Source organism: Desmodus rotundus, chromosome 8 (genome assembly GCF_022682495.2).
Source record: "Desmodus rotundus isolate HL8 chromosome 8, HLdesRot8A.1, whole genome shotgun sequence".
Taxonomy (NCBI): domain Eukaryota; kingdom Metazoa; phylum Chordata; class Mammalia; order Chiroptera; family Phyllostomidae; genus Desmodus; species Desmodus rotundus.
Genome location: NC_071394.1, coordinates 25305427 through 25327743, shown reverse-complemented (window position 1 = coordinate 25327743; position 22317 = coordinate 25305427). Strand labels below are relative to the sequence as shown.

General features: G+C 40.6%; 1 protein-coding gene across 8 annotated transcripts in view; it reads right to left on the bottom strand.

Moving 5' to 3' along the window:
* Positions 1–9840: 9840 nt before the first annotated feature.
* Positions 9841–22317, bottom strand: part of AZIN1 (antizyme inhibitor 1) — a 30655-nt gene continuing 18178 nt past the window's right edge. For 2 of the 8 annotated variants that reach the window (XM_071222223.1, XM_071222222.1), the window contains 10 exons: positions 22036–22233; positions 19820–19993; positions 19160–19332; positions 17157–17443; positions 15846–15927; positions 15410–15484; positions 14673–14835; positions 12869–12984; positions 12369–12583; positions 9841–12160 (listed from right to left, as the gene is read on the bottom strand). In XM_071222223.1, coding sequence (XP_071078324.1) covers positions 12049–12160; positions 12369–12583; positions 12869–12984; positions 14673–14835; positions 15410–15484; positions 15846–15927; positions 17157–17239 — 846 coding nt within the window. In that variant the 5' untranslated portion in view covers positions 17240–17443; positions 19160–19332; positions 19820–19993; positions 22036–22233 and the 3' untranslated portion in view covers positions 9841–12048. The remainder of the gene's footprint in view (positions 12161–12368; positions 12584–12868; positions 12985–14672; positions 14836–15409; positions 15485–15845; positions 15928–17156; positions 17444–19159; positions 19333–19819; positions 19994–22035; positions 22234–22317) is intronic. The other 6 variants (XM_024572518.3, XM_024572517.4, XM_045204942.2 and 3 more) reach the window with 3 other exon arrangements.

Sequence of the window (22317 nt, the reverse complement as noted above, 5' to 3'; positions counted from 1 at the left end):
GGGGGAGGGCGGCGCCGGGGGCGAGGGGGGGCAGGAAGGGAGGCGGTCGCCTCCTCCCTCCCGCGCAGCGCGGGCGGGTCTGAGAGGGACCCAGCCCTGCCCGCCGCGCCCGTGTCCGCCCGGCCCACTGGGCGAGGCGCGGGAGAGGCCGTGCCAGCTCGGCCGCCGCCCCTGCCGGGCGCTCGGCGGGCGGGGGCGGGGGCGGGAGGCCCGGCGAGGGGGGGCGAGGGGAGGCCCGGCGGGGGAAGCCGCAAGGCCGCGCCTCCCCGGCGGCGCGCGGGCCGTGTTGCTGGGGAGAAATGCGCCGCCGCGGCCCCGCCCCACCCCTTCGGGCGCAGCGCCCTCTGCTGGTGCTACCTCGGCACTACACAGACCCCCACCGGCACCTACAGTCCAGACGGGCCTGCGGGGGCAGTGGGCCGCTCAGGTCTGGCCCTCGGAAATTCCTGAAGATTACCATTCTCTCTCTCTTTCTCTTTCCCTCTCTCTCTCCGCGACCTCTCCCACCTTTCGTCCTCCCTCTCTTTTTAAGATTAATTCAAAAATGATCTCTGAGCTTTGCAGGAAATGGAAAACAAAAAAAGAACAAAATCACTCATAATGCCTTATGGTAAAAAAAAGTCTTAGAATTTAAAAATATATTAATAATTTAAAAAATTCCAGAGAGAGAGGAACATCAGTCCGCCGTCTCCCGGAGGGGTTCGGGTCCCAACCTGCAACCTAGGCAGTGCCCTGACTTGGAATTGAACCGTGACGTTTGTTGTACAGGATGATGCTTGAATCCACTGAGACAAGGAGGGAAACACTTAGAACTTTTTTGTCTGCCCTTTCAGTGTTTCATATCTGCAAGCTTATGCGTGTGCATTCTTTATAGAATAAAACCCCACAATATTGCTGGTGCCAGGATCGCAGAGGCCTTTCTTTTTCCATTGCTTTACCCTCGGGGTCTAGAACACCTTCTGGCGGTGCTCCAGGTGCTCGAAACTATTTGCTGCCAGCATTATCATTTTTAGCGGGCTTAAATTTTCTTTTATGGTCCCCTGACCCCATGTGTAAGAGGTTGATGGTAAAGTGGACCACTAGCCCCTCTAGCTAGAATCTGAAGGCCAGATGTGTTTGGAGTTGAGAATGATTCAGCGTACACATGTAAGGTAACCCCCCATTGGGGTCCGGACAACACCCTGTAATCAAACACACCACATTCCTGCTGCAAAAATGTATGACTAGTCACACTAAGTAGGATAAATAAACACTATACATAGCTTCCTGTCAAGTTAGGTCAAGTTTGGAGGCCAAATGAGCTTTCATCAAACTGAACAAAAAACTTTGGGTTTTCCAGAGCACTTCGAATTGGGACTGGAAGAGACCGTGGCCCCGGGCTAACCTCTGGGTCTGATGGTGTGCGTGAGCCTCTGCCATGAGTTGTGCTTCCCTGTTTCCCAGTCTTCACACACTTGGGGTGCACGGAACTCTAGGTAACTGCTGAGTGCCTGCTGATTGGATGTGAATGAACGTGGGGCAAGGGGTGTGAAGGGGTAGGATTTGGTTGGGTTAGACCTTTGGTTGTGATCACACCTCCTCCCCTCCTCCCAGCTGCAAACCGTGGATGCCAGCACTTTCATGGCTAGGCCTTCCTCCTCCGGATTCACTTCCAGGGCTATGCTTGGCCCCATGAACCCCACCTGGGTAGTCTGAAAGAAAGTTGCTGGACTCCCCCCAAAGACACCCAGAGCACCGCTGTGATCACCAAAGGGCACCACTGTCACTTCTCAAGCCGGGTATGGAAACCAAGACATTTATTCCACTAGCAGTTGTTAGCTGTGCTGTTACTGTATGCAGAGAGCCATATGCAGGCTCTCCAAGCTCCAGACTGACTTTCCGGCCTCCTGCTGATGTCCCCACTTGATTCCCATCCCAAATCTACCTCAAGTACATGTGCAAGACCACATTCACAAACCTCCCCTCAAACCTGGTCCTCTTCCACTGTGACTCATGTCAGTCCCTGAGCCTGTCATCCAACCAGTTAAACGAACTAGAAGCTCAGAGGCAGCTGCCACCTGCTTCTCCATCCTTACCTAATTTATGTCAGTCAAGTCTTGCCCGTTTACCTCTGAAACAGCCCTCCAGCACTTCCTGCTCTCCACCCCCCACCCCACCTCCACCCCCACTCAATCTGGTGCCAACGCAAGAGCCCAACCAGTTTCCACTTCCAACTGCCACTCTACTCAGGCCCTTTCTCCACAATAAGGCCTGAGGAATCCCTTTGAAACACAAAGTCAATTGTATCCTACAGACACCATGGCCCACCAGAAGCAGCTGCCCAGGTCTATGGCCTCCCCTAGGGTTCTGCAGAACAGGACCTGTGAAATCATGTGACAGCTGTGAAGCATCCCCCACCCCCTGACTATAAAACTGTAATGCCTCCCTCCTCTCTCCTAAGACAGAAACAGAAATCCATATAAAAGGCCTGCAGAGCCCCGCCTAGCCTGGCCCAGTCCTGCCCTGTGCTTGTGTTATGAGTCTCTAAGATGCAGGGGTTCCAGCTTGCTTTCTCTGGCCCTTGAATTTCCATCCCAGGGCCTTTGCCCTGTTGTGCCCCTTACGTGGACCATTCTCCCTCCACCTCTTCAGCTATTGAACTCCCGCTCTCTACTCACATCTTGGTACCACTACCATTCTACCAGGAAACCTTCCTGATGAATAACCACCCCACACTCTTCAGCGCCACATGCTGCTCCTTCACCACTGTGACTCCTTGTAGTCTTCCATGTATTTGTTGATTTGATCCATGCCTGTCTCCCTCAGGACACTGTCGTGTCTTGTTTGCCCATCTCAGTGTGCCCTGCCTTGTGCGCTTGCCCCTGGAGTAATGTGTTCTGCTCAACCCTCCCAGCATAAGCCCAGGAGGAGAACCAGAAGCATAGAATAGAGGAGATGTTTGCAAGTTCGTTCATCCATCCTACAAAGAGCATCTGTTAAGTGCAAGGCTCTGGGAATGTGAAGAAGATACAGCACGTGTCTTCAGGAGCTGCCAAAAGACAGCAGACTGAGAAACCAGTTGATTGCCTTCAAGATCTTAACTTTTAGATCACAAACAGACCCATTGACCTAGCAAAGAAACAGCCCCACGGGGAACTTTCCCCACAGATACAATGTCTCTTCTTTGAGACCGAACCAATCAGCAGAGGTCCCCTTTCTCCCAACAAACCAGTCCAAATTCTTCCCAGCTTTGCTAGCTGCCTCCACCACCTGACCCTCCAAAAGGCCCGCCCAAACCCTCTCAGATACAGAGGCTCCAAAGGCTTCCCTGGTGTGTGTGTTTCTTGCGTGCATCGAGCTAAGTAAACTTGGCTTGGTGTGGCCCTAGATGTGTCCGTGGTGGGCCTGGTATTCCAACTTGGAGTTCAAAACCACCTGGAAAAAGCCACTTCCCTTGAGCAGCCAAGTCTTCTGGCCTTTGGTTCCACTGTCTCACACCCAGGAATCTGGTTCACATTGGGCTCAAGGGTCCAAACGTTGTCATACCTGGAGCCCTGCCCTTTGGGATTTGCAATGGAAAAGGTTCTTGCTGCTAGGAATGGGAGAAGGGGGTGGTGAAGGGAGTGAGTCAGGAATCCCGTTCCTCCTGGTTCCACCCCACCTCAAAACCCACTGTAGCAATGCAAAGGACAGAGATACAGGGGCACTTGTGACCTTCAGAAACTTGATCGAATATGTGAACTTACTACTACCAGAAATCAGCTAAGTACACTGAGAAACGGTTGTTCGCAGCGACGTCCAAGGCACTCTGAGCAAAGGTAAGCCACAAGCGCCATCTAGTGGGAAAACAGGCCACTGCTGCCCGATCCCTGAGCGAGCTCTTTTTGAGCTGCCGCCCAGGAAGCCTGACAGATCTGAGCTCTTCCCACCACCAAGGAGGCCAGCAGCTGCGTGGGGTCCTTGACAGAGAAAGCATCTTGAGTTTAATAGCCCCTGGCATTCAGAAGTAGCTTCTGTACTGAATTTCAGGGTGAGAAAGAAAGCCTCACTCATTGGTATGCTTTGAGTTTGGTTAACATTTGTTTTTTAATTCAATTAAATGTATTTTCCCTTAACCCTGGCTGCCAGAAACCTCTGAGCCAAAATGGGGTCAACCTTTAGCAGGAACTTAAAATGATCAGTTTTGTACCAACCTCACCTCCATTTTATCTAATTTTTAAAGCTTTCCCCCACTTTACTGACATTTTTCTGACCTAGTTTCTATCTTACATGAAAGATATTTTAAAGAATTTTTGGAAGTGGAGTCATCAGTAATTCCAGTGTCTCCAGTACTTTCCACAATGTCTCATTCAGGAACCATCCAGTGCGAGAGGGTTCAGAGCCCCGGACCCATGAAGCTGAGATTCAGTGAGTGGGAACTCGGGAGATAAAGTGGCTGATATGTATTGAACCTTGACCAGATGCTGGGCACTTTTCTATGCTCTTTAAATGTAAAAACTCATTGAATTCTTGCAATCTTTATAGGTGAAGAAATGAAGCTCAGAGTTTTGGAGGCAACGTGCTACTCAACAATAGATAATACACAGTCTCAGAGAGGTTAATAACTCATCCAAGGTCACACAGCTAGTAAGCGGTAGAAGTGGAGTTAGGATGCCCCAAGTCCATGTCCTTAACCACTGGGTTCTACTGCTGTTTCACGAGCTCTGAGTCAGGCATCGGTGGAGGCCAGAGTGGGGGAAAGAGGGACTCTGTTTCAGGCTCACAGAGTAGAAAAGGAACCCGTCAGCAGAGAGAGCTGGGCGGGGCCGTTTGGCACAGAAACACCTGTGGTTCAGTAACCCCCAGACGTCTCAGCTCCCAGAAGGCTGTCATGACCTGGTTAGTGAAGGTTCCAGGAGTGAAGCGGCCGGCAATGGCAGTGGCTCCAGTGGCAGCAGCAGCATCCTTCAGGACAGCTCGCTGGTTGGTGTTCCTGGACGACATAACACTGACATGGGCAGGATTTTCAGTGGCAACGAGCTGTCAGCAGAAGCTTCCCCAGGTTCTCTTCAGATTTATGCTGTAGATGCCATCACTCTTCCTTCTGTAGACGTGTCGTTCCATTTGGTAGTCGAGGTTGATGCCACTTAGGTGGGTTCCTGCTGCAAGGAGTGTGAGGACATCTTCCTTCATTTGCAGATTCTGGCGGTTACTGATCCCAGGGCTGACCACCAGCCTCTCACAGAGGCGTCTTACGTTAACCTGGCTACCACCGCTCTGTGTGACAGACTCTCCTCCGTGCTGCGTGGACATTGCCATCCCCCGCGACAACAAGCGAGCTTACCAAGTGGTCTCATGCAATGGATGCTGGCCCAGGAAGTGCTGCGTGTGCGTTGCACCATCTCCCATGAGCACCCATGGGAGGTCATGCCTGATCTCTACTTCTACAGAGACCCTGGAGAGGTCGAAGAGGAGGAATTTCAGGGTGAATGGATGGCTCCAGCTCCCGAGGTCACTGCTCTCACCCTGGGGTCGCAGGCTGGTCTGAAGGCACAAGTGCCCTCTGGGCCAGTTCAGCAGTTTCCTACTGAGAAGCCTGGAGTGGTCAGCTGCCACTGAAGACGTGTCTGCAGCCCCCACTGTGAGGGGCACTGAACGGAACCACCAAGTGGCCGTAAGCTATTCTGTACATTGTGAAAGTTGCAGCGTGGAACCAATAGCAACACGGTATGGACCCATCTGGGTAGCATGAAAAAGGTTCTGGCCTTCTTAAGTAGACATTAAAAACAATACAGCCTTTTTCTTTTAATGACTGGCTACAGAGGTGCTCCGCCCAGGTTCTCTGCAGGGCTGATGGACCTATTCCCCAGCTGCCAGGAACATCAGCTACTCACAACTTTGTCCACCGCTGAGAATTGCCCTCTGCCACAAGGAACTGCTTGTTCCAGGTTAAGCCTCCTTACAAGGTGCAGCCTGTAGCCAATTGACTGGCTGATACTGGGATCCAAAGCCCCTACCCCACTTCTCCTCTTGGTTCAACAGTGAAAGGCCAGTGCAGTTCCAGAACTCCCTGTAATGTAGTATCGGGTAAGGCCCCCACTGGAACCATGTTGTGGATTAGCTTCTCCCTCTGCCTGCTCCTGCCTCCCATCTCCTAAGAGCACTTTCAATCAACCTGTGTCCAGGAAACCCAGCCAGAGACAGATTTATCAAGTCTTAGGTACATCCCTGCTCTCACATGTCCTAGCTGTAAAACTTGGGGCACATTTCTTAATATATCTGGATCTCCATTTCTTCAAATGTAAAACAAGGAAATTAGATGAGAAAATCTCTAGGACACCTACAGCTCCTTATTTCTGACCATAGACTCATGAGGCTGTTGGTCCACAGCTAGGTAGCTGAAGGCTAGGCATTCAGTTCCAATGTCTACATTTGTTTTTGCTTCTTTGCTGTTGCCATCAAATTGCTGACATTAGAGAGTGGGGTTGCTGATCCTGAAGGCTTGAGTATAATCCTTTGTTGATATACTCTTCAACTCTACTCCCAGCAGGGTGAAAATGTTATACATTTAAGCATTTAACATGTGTAAAACTGTAGTGTTTAGTTGTCAGTACTGTAATGTTGCACCAACAAAGTTCCAGTGTTTTGCTCTGAAGCCCGTTTCCCCCATCAGCCCATTGTGCAATGGGCATTTCACACAGCGTCCTGACTTTTAGGAAAGCAGATCTTACATCAGTGAAATTTACGGTATTTAAAAGGGAGGGGGCAGTAGCATCACACCACTTGAAAAGTGAACTTTTCCTCCTGAATGTGAATCTCTCCTATGTTCGTGCCCTTCCCCGACCTTTCCATCAGTCTAAAATACTCTAAACCCAGTTCTTACTGGAGCAACATGGTGTATTAGCTGAACTCATTCTTCAGAACATTTCTAAATGCTTTTCTTTTGGGAACCACTCGAGTTCTCTTTCCTCTCCCAGCAAGCTTTGTTGTTTACATTCTTGTAGAATTAGAAAAGGAGGAAACCTAACTTTAAAAATGCTCTTTATTTCTGCTGAGAACTTAACAGGATGGGAGGATATCTTAGAGGTAGGTTTAAGTCGTTGACAAGAAGTAACTAATGCTGTGGGACTTAGCACTGAAACGTTAAGTGCTTTTGGTGTATTACAATTAGTTTGCAGCAACCAAAGCTTACAGTGTGTGTACTAAGTATTGCCTAAGTTAGAACTTATAAGCATGCCACTCATCAAGCTTAAAAAGAACCATGTTAGATAAATGCAGAAATTAAAACTCTACCCCATAGTATGTCACTATGGTAAAGGATTATTGGGATAACTGTACCAGTAATTCACAATAGATTCAAGTCCAATGTTAAAATGTTGTCATATACTACTCCTGTAACCTTGTGCAAACTTAGAACTTTTTATACTTTGGATACCAGAATACCTTTAAAATTCCTCCCAAATTAGGTTCCATGAGGCAGATATAGTTTGGTCCCCCCAAATCTGAAAGGTCTCTAAACTCCACACCAGGGTTTATGCATGTGGTTATGTATTAAACGGCATAGTAACAACGGTAAACGTGTATCTATTCTTGTAAGGGCAAAACGCAATGATAGATCAGGAGATATGAAAAACGGAAGCTGGAAACTGGAAATTACTTAACAGCTGGAGGAAACAGAGTTCCAAGAAAGCAGTGAGGAAAATTAAAAAAAGCTCAAATTCTAAAAGGCGCAGGAATCACAGGGCCCTGACCTCTGGCAAAGGCAGATTGCCTAAACGTGCAGACATTCAAATCCTGGATCCTCATTGCTGCACAGCTGGGTAAGAGCCCTCTCGGTTCGCGAGACTGGACATTCATTGTCTAGAGAGGGTCAACAGGCCTCTGGATGGTGGACTCTAGGCCCTGTTGGGGGCAGGGTTGTCCTACTGCACACTGTATACAGAAGCCCCCTTGACCCTGACCTGACCTCACTTGACTGAACACTGGCATGACGTATGAAGATTAATTCACTGAGACTTAGCAGACTTCAAAATAATAGGTTCCCCAACTAATGCACCAGGACAGAGCACACTGTTTCAGCTGACAAACTGTACTTACAGCTTTATTACTTATTAGCTCTTTGGTCCTCAGCTCAGACACAAGGGTTACCAGACACCTGAGGAATACCTCTAATCATAAAAGATACAGAGCAATAAAAAAAAAAAAACCACACAGAAAATAACAATTTGGAGAAAACACTATCTAGACCTTGGGGGTGGGTGAGGAGAAGGAATGTCTGAAAAATGAGTATTCTTAGAAAAAGATACTGCCCCCTTAGCTTGGAAACTAGAAGCTGCAAGTGAGAAAAAGACTTAGAATATAAAGCTGAGAAAGTTTAGTAATTTGAGAAACAGAAAGTAATAGATGGAAGGAAATCAGTGAAATAGAGAATTAAAATTCCTAAACTTTAGCCAGGCGGCCCCTCCTCTGCCTACTGCTGCTAAAAATTGAGTGGTGACTAAAGCTGTAGGCACAGACCCACACTAGATGGAGTCTGGTGGTGTATTTAGGAAACGCTGGAACTAGAGTTGAGAACTACGTTTAATTAGAGGAAGATCCCACTAGTTTACTGCAGTCACTTTTTGCACTCTTAACATAACCCTCTTTGCTCTATTGTCAATGCACCACACTTCATCAACTGCAGATTCTCACTTTACCAGTTCCCCATAATTGATCCACTGATAATTTACTAAGCCATCAACTGAAAAGCTGTTAACAGGAATAAGTGGTATCATGGTAGAGTCAGAATCTGAAAAGACTCTTAACAGTGGAATTGCTTCTGAAGCCGAAGTCCAAGACAACACACCAAATGAGCAATTGGGTAGACTGAGCCTTCCTATTCACTGCCACTAAAGTCTGCCCAGCCCTCGTTTCCTATAGATAAAAACCCAAATCCTTCAACTGTGTAAGAGGGTCGGAGGGCCTTGAGCCTGGAGTAGTTTCATGTTCCCCTACACACACTCCTTTCTGGGTGAAGGTATGTACTATGATGAAGATACGTATAGCACCCACAATCTGTAGTTAAGCAAAAGAAACATGAAATTCCTCAGTACATTTAAGCGTACGGACTGCTACTTTCCAGGTTAGCTTTAACTTAAAATGCTCTCCTGACTTTCCCTGTCCTGAATTAGCGATCACAAAAAGCCAGGAAAATGTTCAACCCAAATGACCCGTGACTCAAATTTGATTCCAGTCCCAGCTGAAAAAAGCTCCAGAAATCGTAGGTGTAATTTACTTGGCTATCTATCAAAACACAGCCACTTTAAAGACCAGAGGAAGGTCATTATGCAAGTCTGCACCTTTAAATATTACACCATACGTTTATTCTGCCTTCAGGATGGACAGAATTAAAAGTATCTGTAGGATTTATTCACAACTTAAACATGGAAGACTATTACAGTAAATGTTTCTCGTCCAATTTCATACTCTGAAGCCAATTAAGCAAGCATTCTTTATTACAGTGTTGGTCAAGCTGCTATCAACTGCAGTGAGGAAATGAGTATCAAAAGACAAAAAAAAAAAGATTGCACAGTGTGACTTTTGAACCCAATACTTGCACTGAAAGGTGTATGAATGCTCACATTTACTTGGAATATCTAGTTCAATTTATAGATTATCCCTTGGAGGCTGGTGAATTGATGTGCCTAGAAAACATGGCCCCAAAAACATTTCAGCGTTCACATCAAAACCTTCATTGTCCCATATGTAATGCCCAGAATCATTTTACCAAATTTACCTTGTTGCTCTGCAATAAAAATTCTGAAAGAATGCTTGTTAGTAAGCTAATACACAAAGCTGACACGTGAAACTTCAACTTTCACAATAGAAGCCATCAAAATAAAATGTGAGAAATAAAAAACACTTTATCTGTGTATTCAGAATCACATACAAGTTACCATTACAGTTCAATTTACTATATAGAAATCATTCAGGTTTTATATTGTTAAATTCTGAACCGATTACAATATTGTAAATTATAAAGATTGTTACATTAATTCAGTATTTTTTTAGCATACAAATTGAAATACATTAAGTTCAAACTTCAGCTTTATGGCAAACAGTCTTCAAATACAATACAGACATTTCTTAAAGTTACCATTATCATTCACGTGTGATTTTGCAATTGAGCTGTTTATATGTAGAACAGCTCTCCTATGAACATGGCAAAATTGACATGCCATGAAGCTCGAAGTTGTATAGTCAAGCCAAAGACTCAAAACTGTACCATTTTTTAAAAGATCTGGCATTTCTGGACCAAAGCACAACAGGTAAAGAAGGTTGGGAACAATTCCTCCTCCTTATTACGGTTAAAAAAAAAGAAAAAAAGTTTTATGGTACCTTGGAATTTTGCATAAAACCCCGTATTGTACCTTGGTAAAGTCCAAGGTATAAGATGACAATGGACTGGGGCCCTAAATTGTTTTTATTAGTAGAACCCATAAAATTCAAATAGGCATTAATCAAATCAAAAAATATCAAGCACCTACTGGTTTAAGAGATTGAAATTTATTTAAGAGATTCATGATCAATTTCTTTCCACCTTGAAATCAAGGTGTAAAAACCAGCTATTAAGTGCATTCCAAACTTCTCCTATGTAGCACAGGTAGAATTTTCTGTCCATTGGCACCAAAGTGAAGTCACATTTCCTCTTGGGAGACAGAAATTCCACATCTGAACATAGAGTAAGTTAGGAAAAAAATGACCCCTGGTGTTTTTTTTTATTACTATTGTGATTCTGAGACCTAGATTACTAATATACTAGCAGTGAACAACACAAACTCCTGGCAACAACTGTCAGGTTAGTGACACTAACTCCCTCCCCCCAATCACCATAAAATTTTAGTATGAAAAGAATTAAAAGCAATTACTAACTTGGACAAATGGGAAATAAGAAACTAAGCTATTAGCTAAGTAATAAAACACCTTGAAGTCTGAAATCATAGCAACTGAGAAATTGGAAATGGGTGTATCCCCTGCCCAAACTCAGAATTTAAATAATACGCCGTGCAAAAGAGCATCAGGTTTCTGGATAAAGATGTAGCCCTTCTTTAAGTTTGTGCTGCAGAGTTTTCTGCTATTTTTATTTCCCTCCCCCAAGATATTGAAAGTATTTAATAGAATTGTCCATCTCAGCCAAAAGATTTGTGATTCAAAGATTTACTAAGGTACTCTATGCATTCTACCTATACAGAAACACCTATTATTACAATTGGTTTATGCAGAATTAACATTTTTGGTGTTAAAATTGTTAAACATCATGCTTAACTGCACATCAACTCTCCATGATGCATCTGAACTTCACAATGATTTACCAAACATTTTATTTAAATTACTAATTAAATAACTGAAAAGATATACTGAAGCAAACTAAATTTAAGTGGGCTATAAAGAAAAATAACCTTCAAAACAGTTCATATACACATCTATTTCAAAACTACCTTTGCTAGCTAGCCCCTTTCCCAAAGTTTTAGCCTGAAAAAAAAACAGTAAAATCTACACAAAATTTTATTGCAATCATACAAGGGTTACATTGTCAAATACAACAAATACTATGATGCAATTTTACATTTATTAAACTACAGTTCAAAGCACAAATTTACACATTCTAAATACACTAAACGTATCTAATGAAGTCACACTGGTCTTCCACTGACATTTGATATATCTGGGTGAAAGACATTAACTTTACAAGACTTTTAAACACGAATCCTTAGTATAAAAACTGTGTACTTGTATGTAAACGATTTAATGGGGAACCCAATTAATGGGCTTCCATCTCCACTAAGTCATCCATTTTGTTGCATATTTTAAACGCTTAAGGGGCAGAGCAAACTGGTAAGTTTAAATCTGGATACATTATCTAAATCTCCCAATTAGCCCCCAATGAATTATAGATGAAAGCTGATTTTGTCTGGTCCCAAATAGCTATTACTAATAGTTTGTTTCCAAGAGAATTAACAGAATAAAATTGTTTTAATTTTTCCCACACTGGAATGTAGACCAGACAAGCTTAACTTGCAACTTCAGATCTAAAGAAGCGTTAATGCCTGTTTAAGCTTCAGTGGAAAAGCGGTCTTCTTGGCTCAGCTGAATGCAAGAAGGCACAAAGAAGAAGTTCTTCATCATTGTGTCTGCAGTAATTCCAGCATCTTGCATCTCATACCTACATTAGAAAAAAAAAAAGGCATAACTCTGAATTTATGCACAAAGACCACACAATGACATGGGACTATAAAATATCTTTCAGTGACCCTTAAAAGATGAACATTTTGTTACTACTTTTAAGTTATTCATTCATTACAAAATTGAAATTAACACTAACATTCTGTCATCTCAAACACCTAATCTGTTTTAAAATAAAAACACCTTACCAATCGCTGAATGACATCATGTAATAAATAGCTGGCCTCTGAAAATCATTAAAAGCAGATGGTTCGTGGAAAGAATCTGCTCCCATGTTATCAAAGATAAGCCAATCTCCCACATTCAGCTCAGGAAGAAGACAGTTTTCCACAATTTGATCAAGCTCATCACAGGATGGACCCCAAAGGCTGCTTGTAAACAGAGGCTCATCGTCCTTGTATTTCTGTAGGAGAGGAAAAGTTTTACTTATATAGGTTCTGAATTTGAGGGTAAAGAGATTTTTTCACTATCTTGGATCCAGTGTGCCCACGGAAGGCAGGTCTAGAGCCAGGGGCGGTGGTGCTACTTAACTCCATGTCAGGCAACAGACTAAATGAATTAGACTAAAAAGCCAGAGGAATGCAAATCCTCAACTTCTCTCCAAAAATTTGGAGGCATCTTAAAAATAAAAGCTCATTTTATAAATTGCCAAACAAACAGGCTTGATATTATCTGTAAAATAACTTGCCTTGTGAACCTCTGGAATGGTATTTAAGTCCTCAGACAGTTTATTTGCAAAAGAACCATAAACACCATCATTCATATAGTACACGAAGGCTGGTTCATCACTTCCGGTTTTTTCTGCTGAAATAAAGAGGAAAATTAAGATAAATATATAGTAAAATGCCTAATAGTTATTATGCAAAGCCTATCAAGTACATTGAAAATTTAGAGAACTGACTCCTAGTTTTCAAATCTCAAAATATTTAACTTAAAAAAAAACCACACTAATACATACTGAAAAACCTTAAATAAAACTGTGAGCCTAAAAATACTGCATCTCACAAAGGAAGATACCCAATGAACACGCAAGTAAGTGCTCTACATCACCAGGTAAATGAGAATTACAACTACAACAAGCTACCCCCACCACACACACCCCTGCTGAACGGATAAAAGACAGAGGATATAAAAAAGAAAAAATATCAATAAAGGTGAGGAACGAGCAGAACCTGCATAGACACACTGCCTGTGGGAGCGTAAAATGGCAACGCCACTCTGAAGTCTTTGAAACACCTATTCTGTGACCCAGTAATCCTACTGTTGGTCATTTACCCAAGAGATATGAGAAGTGTCCACAAGACTTGTACAAGAATAGTAAGTTTTATTTGTAACGGCCCCAAACTGAAACAACTAAATATTCATTAGCAAGAGAATATAAACTGTATATTCAGACTATTAGCAATAAACATGAAATGAAATGGTTCAACCAGGTATTATACTGAGCTTCTTAAACAAACAAAAATGCTGATTCCATTTATATGAAGTTCAAACTAATCTATGTAGGAAAATAATCAGAATAGTATTTGTCTGGCAAGGGAACAAAACTGAGAAAAAATAATTCTAAGATATGAAAATTGTATTTTGATAGGGATGTCACCGTATGCCTTCATTAACTTGTCAAATTAATATACTTAAGATTGTGCTCACTATATATACACTTGGGTAACACACAATGCGCCCCCCCGACCCCGCAAAACCCTGAACAGACACTGAGTCTAGTCAAATGGTTTGCTGTTTTGCAGTGATATGGGGTAGCTATTCTGGAAACACCTTCTGTGTATTCTACACTTTAGTGAGTGAGCGATAGAGAGAGAATGGGAGTTAGGTTTCTCTCTGTTGGGAAAGGGAAAAAACCAGAATGTACCCTGTGGTACATTATACTCACAGCTTTTGATATACAGGTGTATCAAAAAATTTAAAAACTCAAAGGTAAAAAATACTCTGTCTTACTCTTGCTCATTTAAGGAAAAAAAAAAACAAACTATAGGAAAAAATAAGTGTCCTTAATGTAGAACAGTACTTCCTATACATTTTTTTAAAAGTGATACTTCTGGACTGTAATAGGGCTTTTTTTGTTGGTTTGCCTAGAGAGCAGATTAAAAGGAGTCTGTTGGCCCTTGTTATGTAAGAAAGTATGGCGCTGAATCTCCCTGTGGCTCATGTGACTAAGAGAAACGTAACAGAGATACCATAATAAAACACTGCTTCTTACTAAGGGGTGAGAATCCATACCTGGGAGAAGGTGTATAAAGTATGCATATCTAAATATCAGCACAAGAGTTGGATTCAGAGAGTCTTATGGAATGGGACCTTGGCTAGGACACCTTGAAGAGCTCCCTAACTGCCTATAACTGGCTGAAGACCATCCACAACTTTATAATCCATAAACTATCTTACAGTATAATTGTACTTTAGTACTGATAAATCCATCTTCAAAACAGCTGGAATTATCTACCAACAGGAATAAACTATGAACTTTGTTAACTTACCTCCAGAGGAAAATTTATCACTTTCAACAACTTTCTTCGCAATGATATTAACTGCAAGTGTAAATGCAGAAGACACGTAATAGCTTCCAGGTTCTGAAATTATCTTAATGCCAGATCCTTCAGGAAAGTAGACATCCAACAAAGGGCTGATAACATGATTAACCTATGGAGTTTAAATCCCAAATTATAGTTTCAATGCTGGTTTAGGTAATTCAAATTGCACACCCTGAAGCTTAGCTATTTAGCTGTCATCTTCAAAGCAATTAAGCAGGCTTTTAAGACATCAAAGTTTACCAGAATGGCAAATACCTACTGGTGATTATTTAGCCATGCTTCTGTCTAGCAACAAAGGAGCAAACTTGCAAATCAGTGTCTAGATATTATAGAGGGGGAAGGAGGGCAGAGCAGGAAGGTAAGAAGTGATATGCGTCTGAATAAAAGAGCTTAAGCTTCTAAGCTGTGAACTCACTTGTGCCAGCAAGTAGTCCACAAGGGCACAACTAAATAGAAACCGTTTTGTGAGGAAGTTATTATGCTTGAGTTAAAAAAAATTTTTATTAAACTTGTCAAAGTTAGCTAGGTCTTCTCACTGCCTTATTTCTCAGAATCAAATTTTACACAGATGTTACAGGCTTTTAGTTCCTGCCACTGTAAAAATCCTACTCTACACATCTACCACGTAAGTAGCAATGAGTAAGAGATTATTCCAGTATGTCCATCCACTGAACAAAGTTTACCTCTTCCAATTGAAACTCAGTTCCTGTGAAGCCTCCACCAATGTCTAAGATGTTCATTGTGAAGCCAAATTCTCCCTGGAGATGAAAAAAAGTACTTTAAATGCTTTCCTAAATTGCAACAAATACAGGGACATTTTGAAAATCCCCTCCCAGGGGGGTAAATATCTGTTCTGACCTTCAGCACAGCAAGTTTTTAGGTTTCTAACAGAAGCAGGTTAATTCAATGTCATATATGTTAGCTGCTTGATGCTGTCTGTACTGTTTTGTAGACAAGTAAATTACTATTTAATCCCTTAAATCACTTTAAAAATGTGACTGTATGAAACTCTGCTTATAGTGTAAAAAAATAAGGTACATGTCAGAAATAGAAAAACACTGTATTGTAGTCTTAAATAACATCCTGGATTTAAATATCAAAATATAGGAAAAAACTTACAGCCATGTCAAACACACATCGAGCATCGGATAGAGCATGTACATATACTTGAGATTCTTTACAAGCACTTGATACATGAAATCTGAAAGAAATAAAGTAATAAATCTAGAGCAGCAGCAAGTTTGAGACTCTTCCTATTAATTCCTTTCAGTTCTCATCCACCATACTACATAAGTATTTACCTTAACCGTACCAAATTTTTCAAGTATTGGAAGCATTACCCTCTAACTGTCAAATTACAATACTTACAATGAATTACCAGTCATGATTCATGGCTATCGGATTGGTGGGAGCAAGCTTTTTGTATATGTGGTAAGTAACAAGCTCCACCAATAAAAATGGGTCACAAAACCTTTCATTTGAATGTGTAATTTTATCTGACAAAATACAAAAATGTGTCTGTGAAATACAAATGAACATCAGTTCAGCTGAGTATTACTTATTAAGTGATACAGACTCAGAAGAGAATAATCAAATTTAAGTGAAGTATGATTCTGTACCCTGACTGTGGCAGTGGTTACACAAATCTGTTTAAATTCATAGTATACACCCAGAAAGTCAATTTTCCTTTATGTTAACTTAAAAAAAAATCTGGTTGAAATATGAAAACTCTCAAATATATGTCAGCACTGTCACCTAAGGTAGTGATTTAACAGTGGTGATTCTTGATCCATCTTTATTAACAATTTAAAAAGCAAAACTTTGTACTGTAGTGAGAGTAGCAATGGGTGACAACTCAGAAAATCTGGAGCTTTATGTTCAATTTGACTGAGACCATAGTTCTGAGACTATGACTAAATCACCTCTCTGGGTCTGTTTCCCCACATACACTATCAAGAGGGTAAACAAAGGCTACTGAATCACTGAAGTGCCCCCTGCCAAGGATTAAAAAGATGAAAAAGTCTTAAATGAAAAGAAAAAAATAACACAAGTTGCGAATGGAATGCCATTTTGGCATCAATCAGAATTACAGTAAGTCCCCTCCATTCAATTTAAAAGGTGATTAAAATAAATAATTTATTAAATTATTAATTTATTCAAGAGATAAATTAATTTATCTAATTTATTTAATTTATTTATTCAAGAGATAAATATGTAAATAAATATACATATTTATCTCTTGAATAGGCAAGAAGAGATACAGGCACAAAATAGTATGAAGGATAAAGCATATTTAATTTTTCCTAAGCTAGAAGAAAATATATATAAAAACTGGAAGTTGAATCTGTGAGTTCATGTGAGTTCTTAAATCAATAATCTTATTAAGACAAAGATCATCACCATAAAATGAAGTTTAAAACAAATACTTACTTAACCCCAATAATTTGGACATCAAGTTCCTTAGCACATTCCAAGATATGCCTACAGTTCTTCAGGGTAGTGCCAAACTTCATGTTACCCTCTTCACCTCCAATGTTATCTTCTGTTGCAATATGTAGTAAGACCCTAAGAAAAGGGGAAGATGATTGGGGCAGAGTTGGTTTACATCATCATCAGCACATGTGAAGCCTGAAGATTGTAGGGACTGTTTTCATTATGTTGCCAGTGCTCCCAAATCCAGCGACGGATGAATCAAGTGAACCTAATGAAAAACAATCCTGTATAGAGAAAAAACTAGCAATTAGGGCCTAAAGCATGAAGCTTTACAAGGATGGAATTTGGAAAATGCAGGAAGTTAAGACTCTGTTGTAGCAGCAAGGGTAAGTAGGGCTCTGTAATGAAAGACATTACTTTCAAATGAAGTCCACCAGTCCATAAATCCACCTAGAAAGACTAAATTGAAAAGCAATGTCATCACTGTTTTTCAATAAAAAGTATCAGGGCTTTGAATGTTTCAAATTTCCTAAATTATGCTAGCCAGCAAACCTTCCACCCACTTACTCCTATTAATCTTTTATATCTAACAAAAACTAGGAAGTGTTGAGTTATTTTGTGTCTAAAAAGAAGACTGTTAGACTATTGATTCCAATCTATTTAGTATTTCCTTCCGAACCATGATAATCTAGACAAAACCATCAAGAGACTGTCAAGTAATTCCAAAACCACTAAAAACCGCAAATATAAAAATGGTGCTTCCCCAAGGAAGTCCTGGTGAGTGACCGATGATAAGAGAGGGCACATCTGATAAAAGCAAAATTATCCTACCTACGGGAAGAATCAACACTATCAAGAATGTTCCATTCACTTTACAATTTAATACAGAAAACACTCCATCCAAATCAGGGCTTGACTTCAGAAGATCATGGAACAGAAATTTTTTAGAGACAGGTTCCCTAGAATTTTCCAAAAAAACCCCTTTACCCAAAAGGTTCTCAGGGTAATCAATTCTATCAGGACACCTTTCTCAGAATACCATTAATGTCACTAAGAAAAGTATAATTTATAAGTATACAAGGAAATTATGGACAATATACATTTTCCAGAACATATACACAATAACTCATTCAAAATAAGCAAACAATTTTGTGCTAATATACTTTTCTGCTAATACAATATATTTTTATTAAGTCATCTTGATGTACCAGTCCATGACATTAATTTTTGCCTTAAAACTTTTGCCTTTAAAAGGCAAAACTTTTTAATTTAAAAAACAACCTTGGGGCACAGGCTGGTGTGGCTCAGTGGACTGAGTGCTGGCCTGCGAACCAAAGGGTCGCTGGTTCTGTTCCCAGTCAGGGCACGTGCCTGGGTTGTTATGGGCCAGGTCCCCAGTAGGGGGCATAGAAGAGGCAACTGCACGTTGATGTTTCTCTCCCTCTCTTTCTCAGTCCCCTCCACTCCCCTCTCTCTCAAAATAAATAAAATCTTAAAAAAAAAAAATCAATCAATCTTGGGATGCATGCAGGAACAAGTAAAAAATTATACTTCCTGTTCAATAGAAGCGTGGGCTTTAAAGAAACCTCTCCAATCACTAAGGACCATTCAAGAACTAGGGCCAAGGGCAGATCACATCCTTAGCTAAGCAGGAAAACAACCTGATCAAAATACATCTTATTCCCCAAATGACAGATTCCTAGCAGGGTTAATGTGGTTATAAAAATATTAGCTGTGGCCCTAATTTGATTATTCCACCAACCACATCTTCTTGGAGTAAAGACTATAAATTCATACTCCAAACTGCCCATATCACATCCCCACTCCACAAGAAGGGCCAGAAGTAGGCAGCCAATAAAATGATAGTAGCATTTTAAATAAGCTAAAATAACTACAATACACATCACTGCTCTACACAAATGACTCCTTTCCCCAGGCTAAAGACAAACCCAAACTCTAAGCAAGTAAAACATCCCCAGGCACTTAAGTTTTACACTTACTTGGCATTTGGGTGATTGCGTGCAATTTTCTTCAGTTCGACTTCACTGTCACACGTCATGACGTTCACTCCAACTTTTGCTGCGTACTTTATCTGAGACGCTTGCTTGCAAGGACTTATGTAAATGATGTTTTCTGGAGATACACCCAATTCTTGCACTAATGCAATTTCGGTCTGTAAAAACAGATTTTTAACAGTGTCATCGAAAAGGCGAAATTTCTATTACTTTTCAGTTACATTCCAGTTATGTGAGGTAAAATTAGGATTACATGTCAGTTTATATTCTGATAATGCTTACTATACTACTCTGTGTCAAAACCTTCAGAAAGGTACAATTACCATCAGAGAAATTTCAGAGTTTACTTTGCTGGTCATCAGAAGTAGCTTGTAACTTGGTCTACCTAGCTCTAGCCTAAGAGGAAGGAATAAAAAAGGTTTTGGTTAAAGAAAACTTTTAAAAGTCTCATCTCACTGAAACTTTGTATACTTGAAATTTATCAATTTCCAACCTTAGGTTGCAAATTTAAATAAGAGTATAAAAACCCATCCTAAAGTCAACCTTCCTTGAAGGGTTTCTTCTATTGTTGTGGGTAACCAAAAGTTAGAAAGTGAATTTTCAAATGTTGCAGTTCAATGACAAAATAATGAAAAAAATACTTACTTTACTGGAACAAGCAAATCCAGTTCCAAGAGCCGCCAAAATCTCAAGTACAGCTGGAGTGGAGTTGCACTTTACCGTGTAGAATGGCTTTATGTGAGCCACTATGTTCTGCCACTGACCGTGTTTCTTCACAATCTTTCCAAGATCTCCCACAAAAAATGCATTTTTCCCTGTCTATCATGATTATGAAAAAAGAGTAACAATTAAACCACTGAAAATAGAGAAATCCTTGTGCCCTCCAAAAATGAGCAAAAATATATACTATTTACAAGTACTATCAATACTTTTTTCTTTTAAACTTGACTTTTTGCTGTTCTACAATGGCATATAAAATATTCTCTACTTTGATGAAAACAGTATTATAGTGACTTTCTATTTCAGAATTGCCTCAATTTTACTTTTTTTTAGGAACAGAGGGGAAGGAGATCATCCACTTCCTTCCATGCTACCATTTAAAATAGACCTAATTTGGCAGTTCAGGATCTAATTTCCTACCATAGCCAGTACAATGAAGAACGCTAAACAAAACAAGTTCTGTATTTCCATTTAAATTGTACCTAGAGACAAGACGGTAAAACAAGGGAGCAACTAGAATGGGAACCCATTTTTAAGGAGACAAAATTGGTAGTCTATGTTCATTAAATAAAAGGCAAAATAAAATTAATAATTTCAGAAGTATACTAAATATCAGGTAAGACTGAATAAAAACATTCTTCCTGCAAAGGAAAAGTGATTTTATTAGGGATTTGGGAAAAGATCTGTAATGATTTTAAAGTTGTGCCTATTCTAGGGGTAGAAAGATAACTGTGCATGTCAGCCAGAGCATAGATACTCAATGTTGGTTGGTGGACAATATAATCTTTGGAATACACAACATTCAAGTATTGTTTTAAAAGCCATAAAGCCATTATTACTGCTTTCAATTTCTCAAAGACGTTTTTTGAAAATGTATACTACTGGAACATACCGACCAGGAGGAAACAGACATGACTGGAAATTATGGAGTAGGTATGGCGATACAGGACAGCTGTACTGAAATTACCCCACCCTTACAAGACACGGCATTTCTAATGTTCTGAAGACTGAAATTTTATTTTTACTTTAATGTGAGAAAGAATTAGGCTATTATAGGTACCAGCAAGAGGAACATAGAAACATTAAGTTGTAAACCACCATTCAGCCACATGAGTAAGTAGGATCACTGGGAGAGAATAGGGTTGAGGCCTAATCCTCACTATATCTTACTAAATGTGGGATAATTTAGACTGCAGGAGAAGAATGGATGAAAGGAGTTATGTCGAAGATCGTATTTGACCCAAGCAGAATGCTGTGAAAGTTCAGTGACTAACAGAAAGAGTCAGTACACTTCCAGGAGGAGGTTCCTAGTTACATGTGAGAATTAACTGATGAGTGTCTTGGCTGTAGAACAGATTAAACAGCATGGCAAGTGCTACTTTTTCTCCCCAAGCATTTTGATGGCAGGGTAAGAGAGAAGTGAAGGAACTGTATTGGAGTATGGGGAGGTGATAACATCTATAAAATTCAAGAGAACAGTTTTTTGGTTTTCTTTTTCTCCATTTCCCTACCCCCAGGAGAATAGTTTTTTTGGTATGCTATTAGTGAACACTAAAAACATAAAAACAATTTAACTAATTTGGGGAATATAGGAAATTAGCTCAAATAAAGAAACAAATTCTATCAGCGAAGTGATACACAAAAATGATTCTATTAATAAGCACAAAACAAAAATAAATGACCTTAAGTAGTAGCGACTATGACTCTATAGGAGGTGATACATGGGGCAGCAGAGAGTAAGCTTTCAATGTAAATGATCAAATTTTCAGTCAACATACCCAAGCAAGATGATCAGAAATACAAATTAAGATCTAAAGCATAAAGTTGAGAAAAATGAGTAAGAAGCCATGTACTGATGAGGAGGAGAGCGGACAACATATTAAGAAAATAAAATATGTAAGAGCCAAGTGCGAAAAGGCACAGCAGAGAAAACATTTAAAAATAAAAAGTAGGCTGGAAAGAAAACCTCATCACTACTCAAGGGGGATGGGGAACGTTAAGACAACCTAGGGGGAAAAAAAAAGACAACCTGGAAAAGCTAACATTTGAACAAGGCACTTTTATTTGATTAACATCTTGGAAATAAAGCATTGACATTTTAGAATTCAGAAATCTGAGAAATGTTAAGCAGCCACACTTACCAGGGTATGTTCATTAACATAGTTATCAATAACATTTCCAAGGTTTGTTCCTTCATCCAACAGGCCAACGAAGTAGTTTGCATCGTCAATAAATCCTTTCATCTCAGCCGTATTCCACAAAGCCGAAAGTCATAAACCAGGAAAAACAAGAGACGGGCCACCAAGCCTTATGTCTGGGTCCTTAGAATATGCAACAAACTGTCAAAATAGAAGTTATTTCAAAGTCTATGTATTATTTCACTAGTTAACAATGTGTTAGTTGTCAATGAAAGTGTGCTAAGT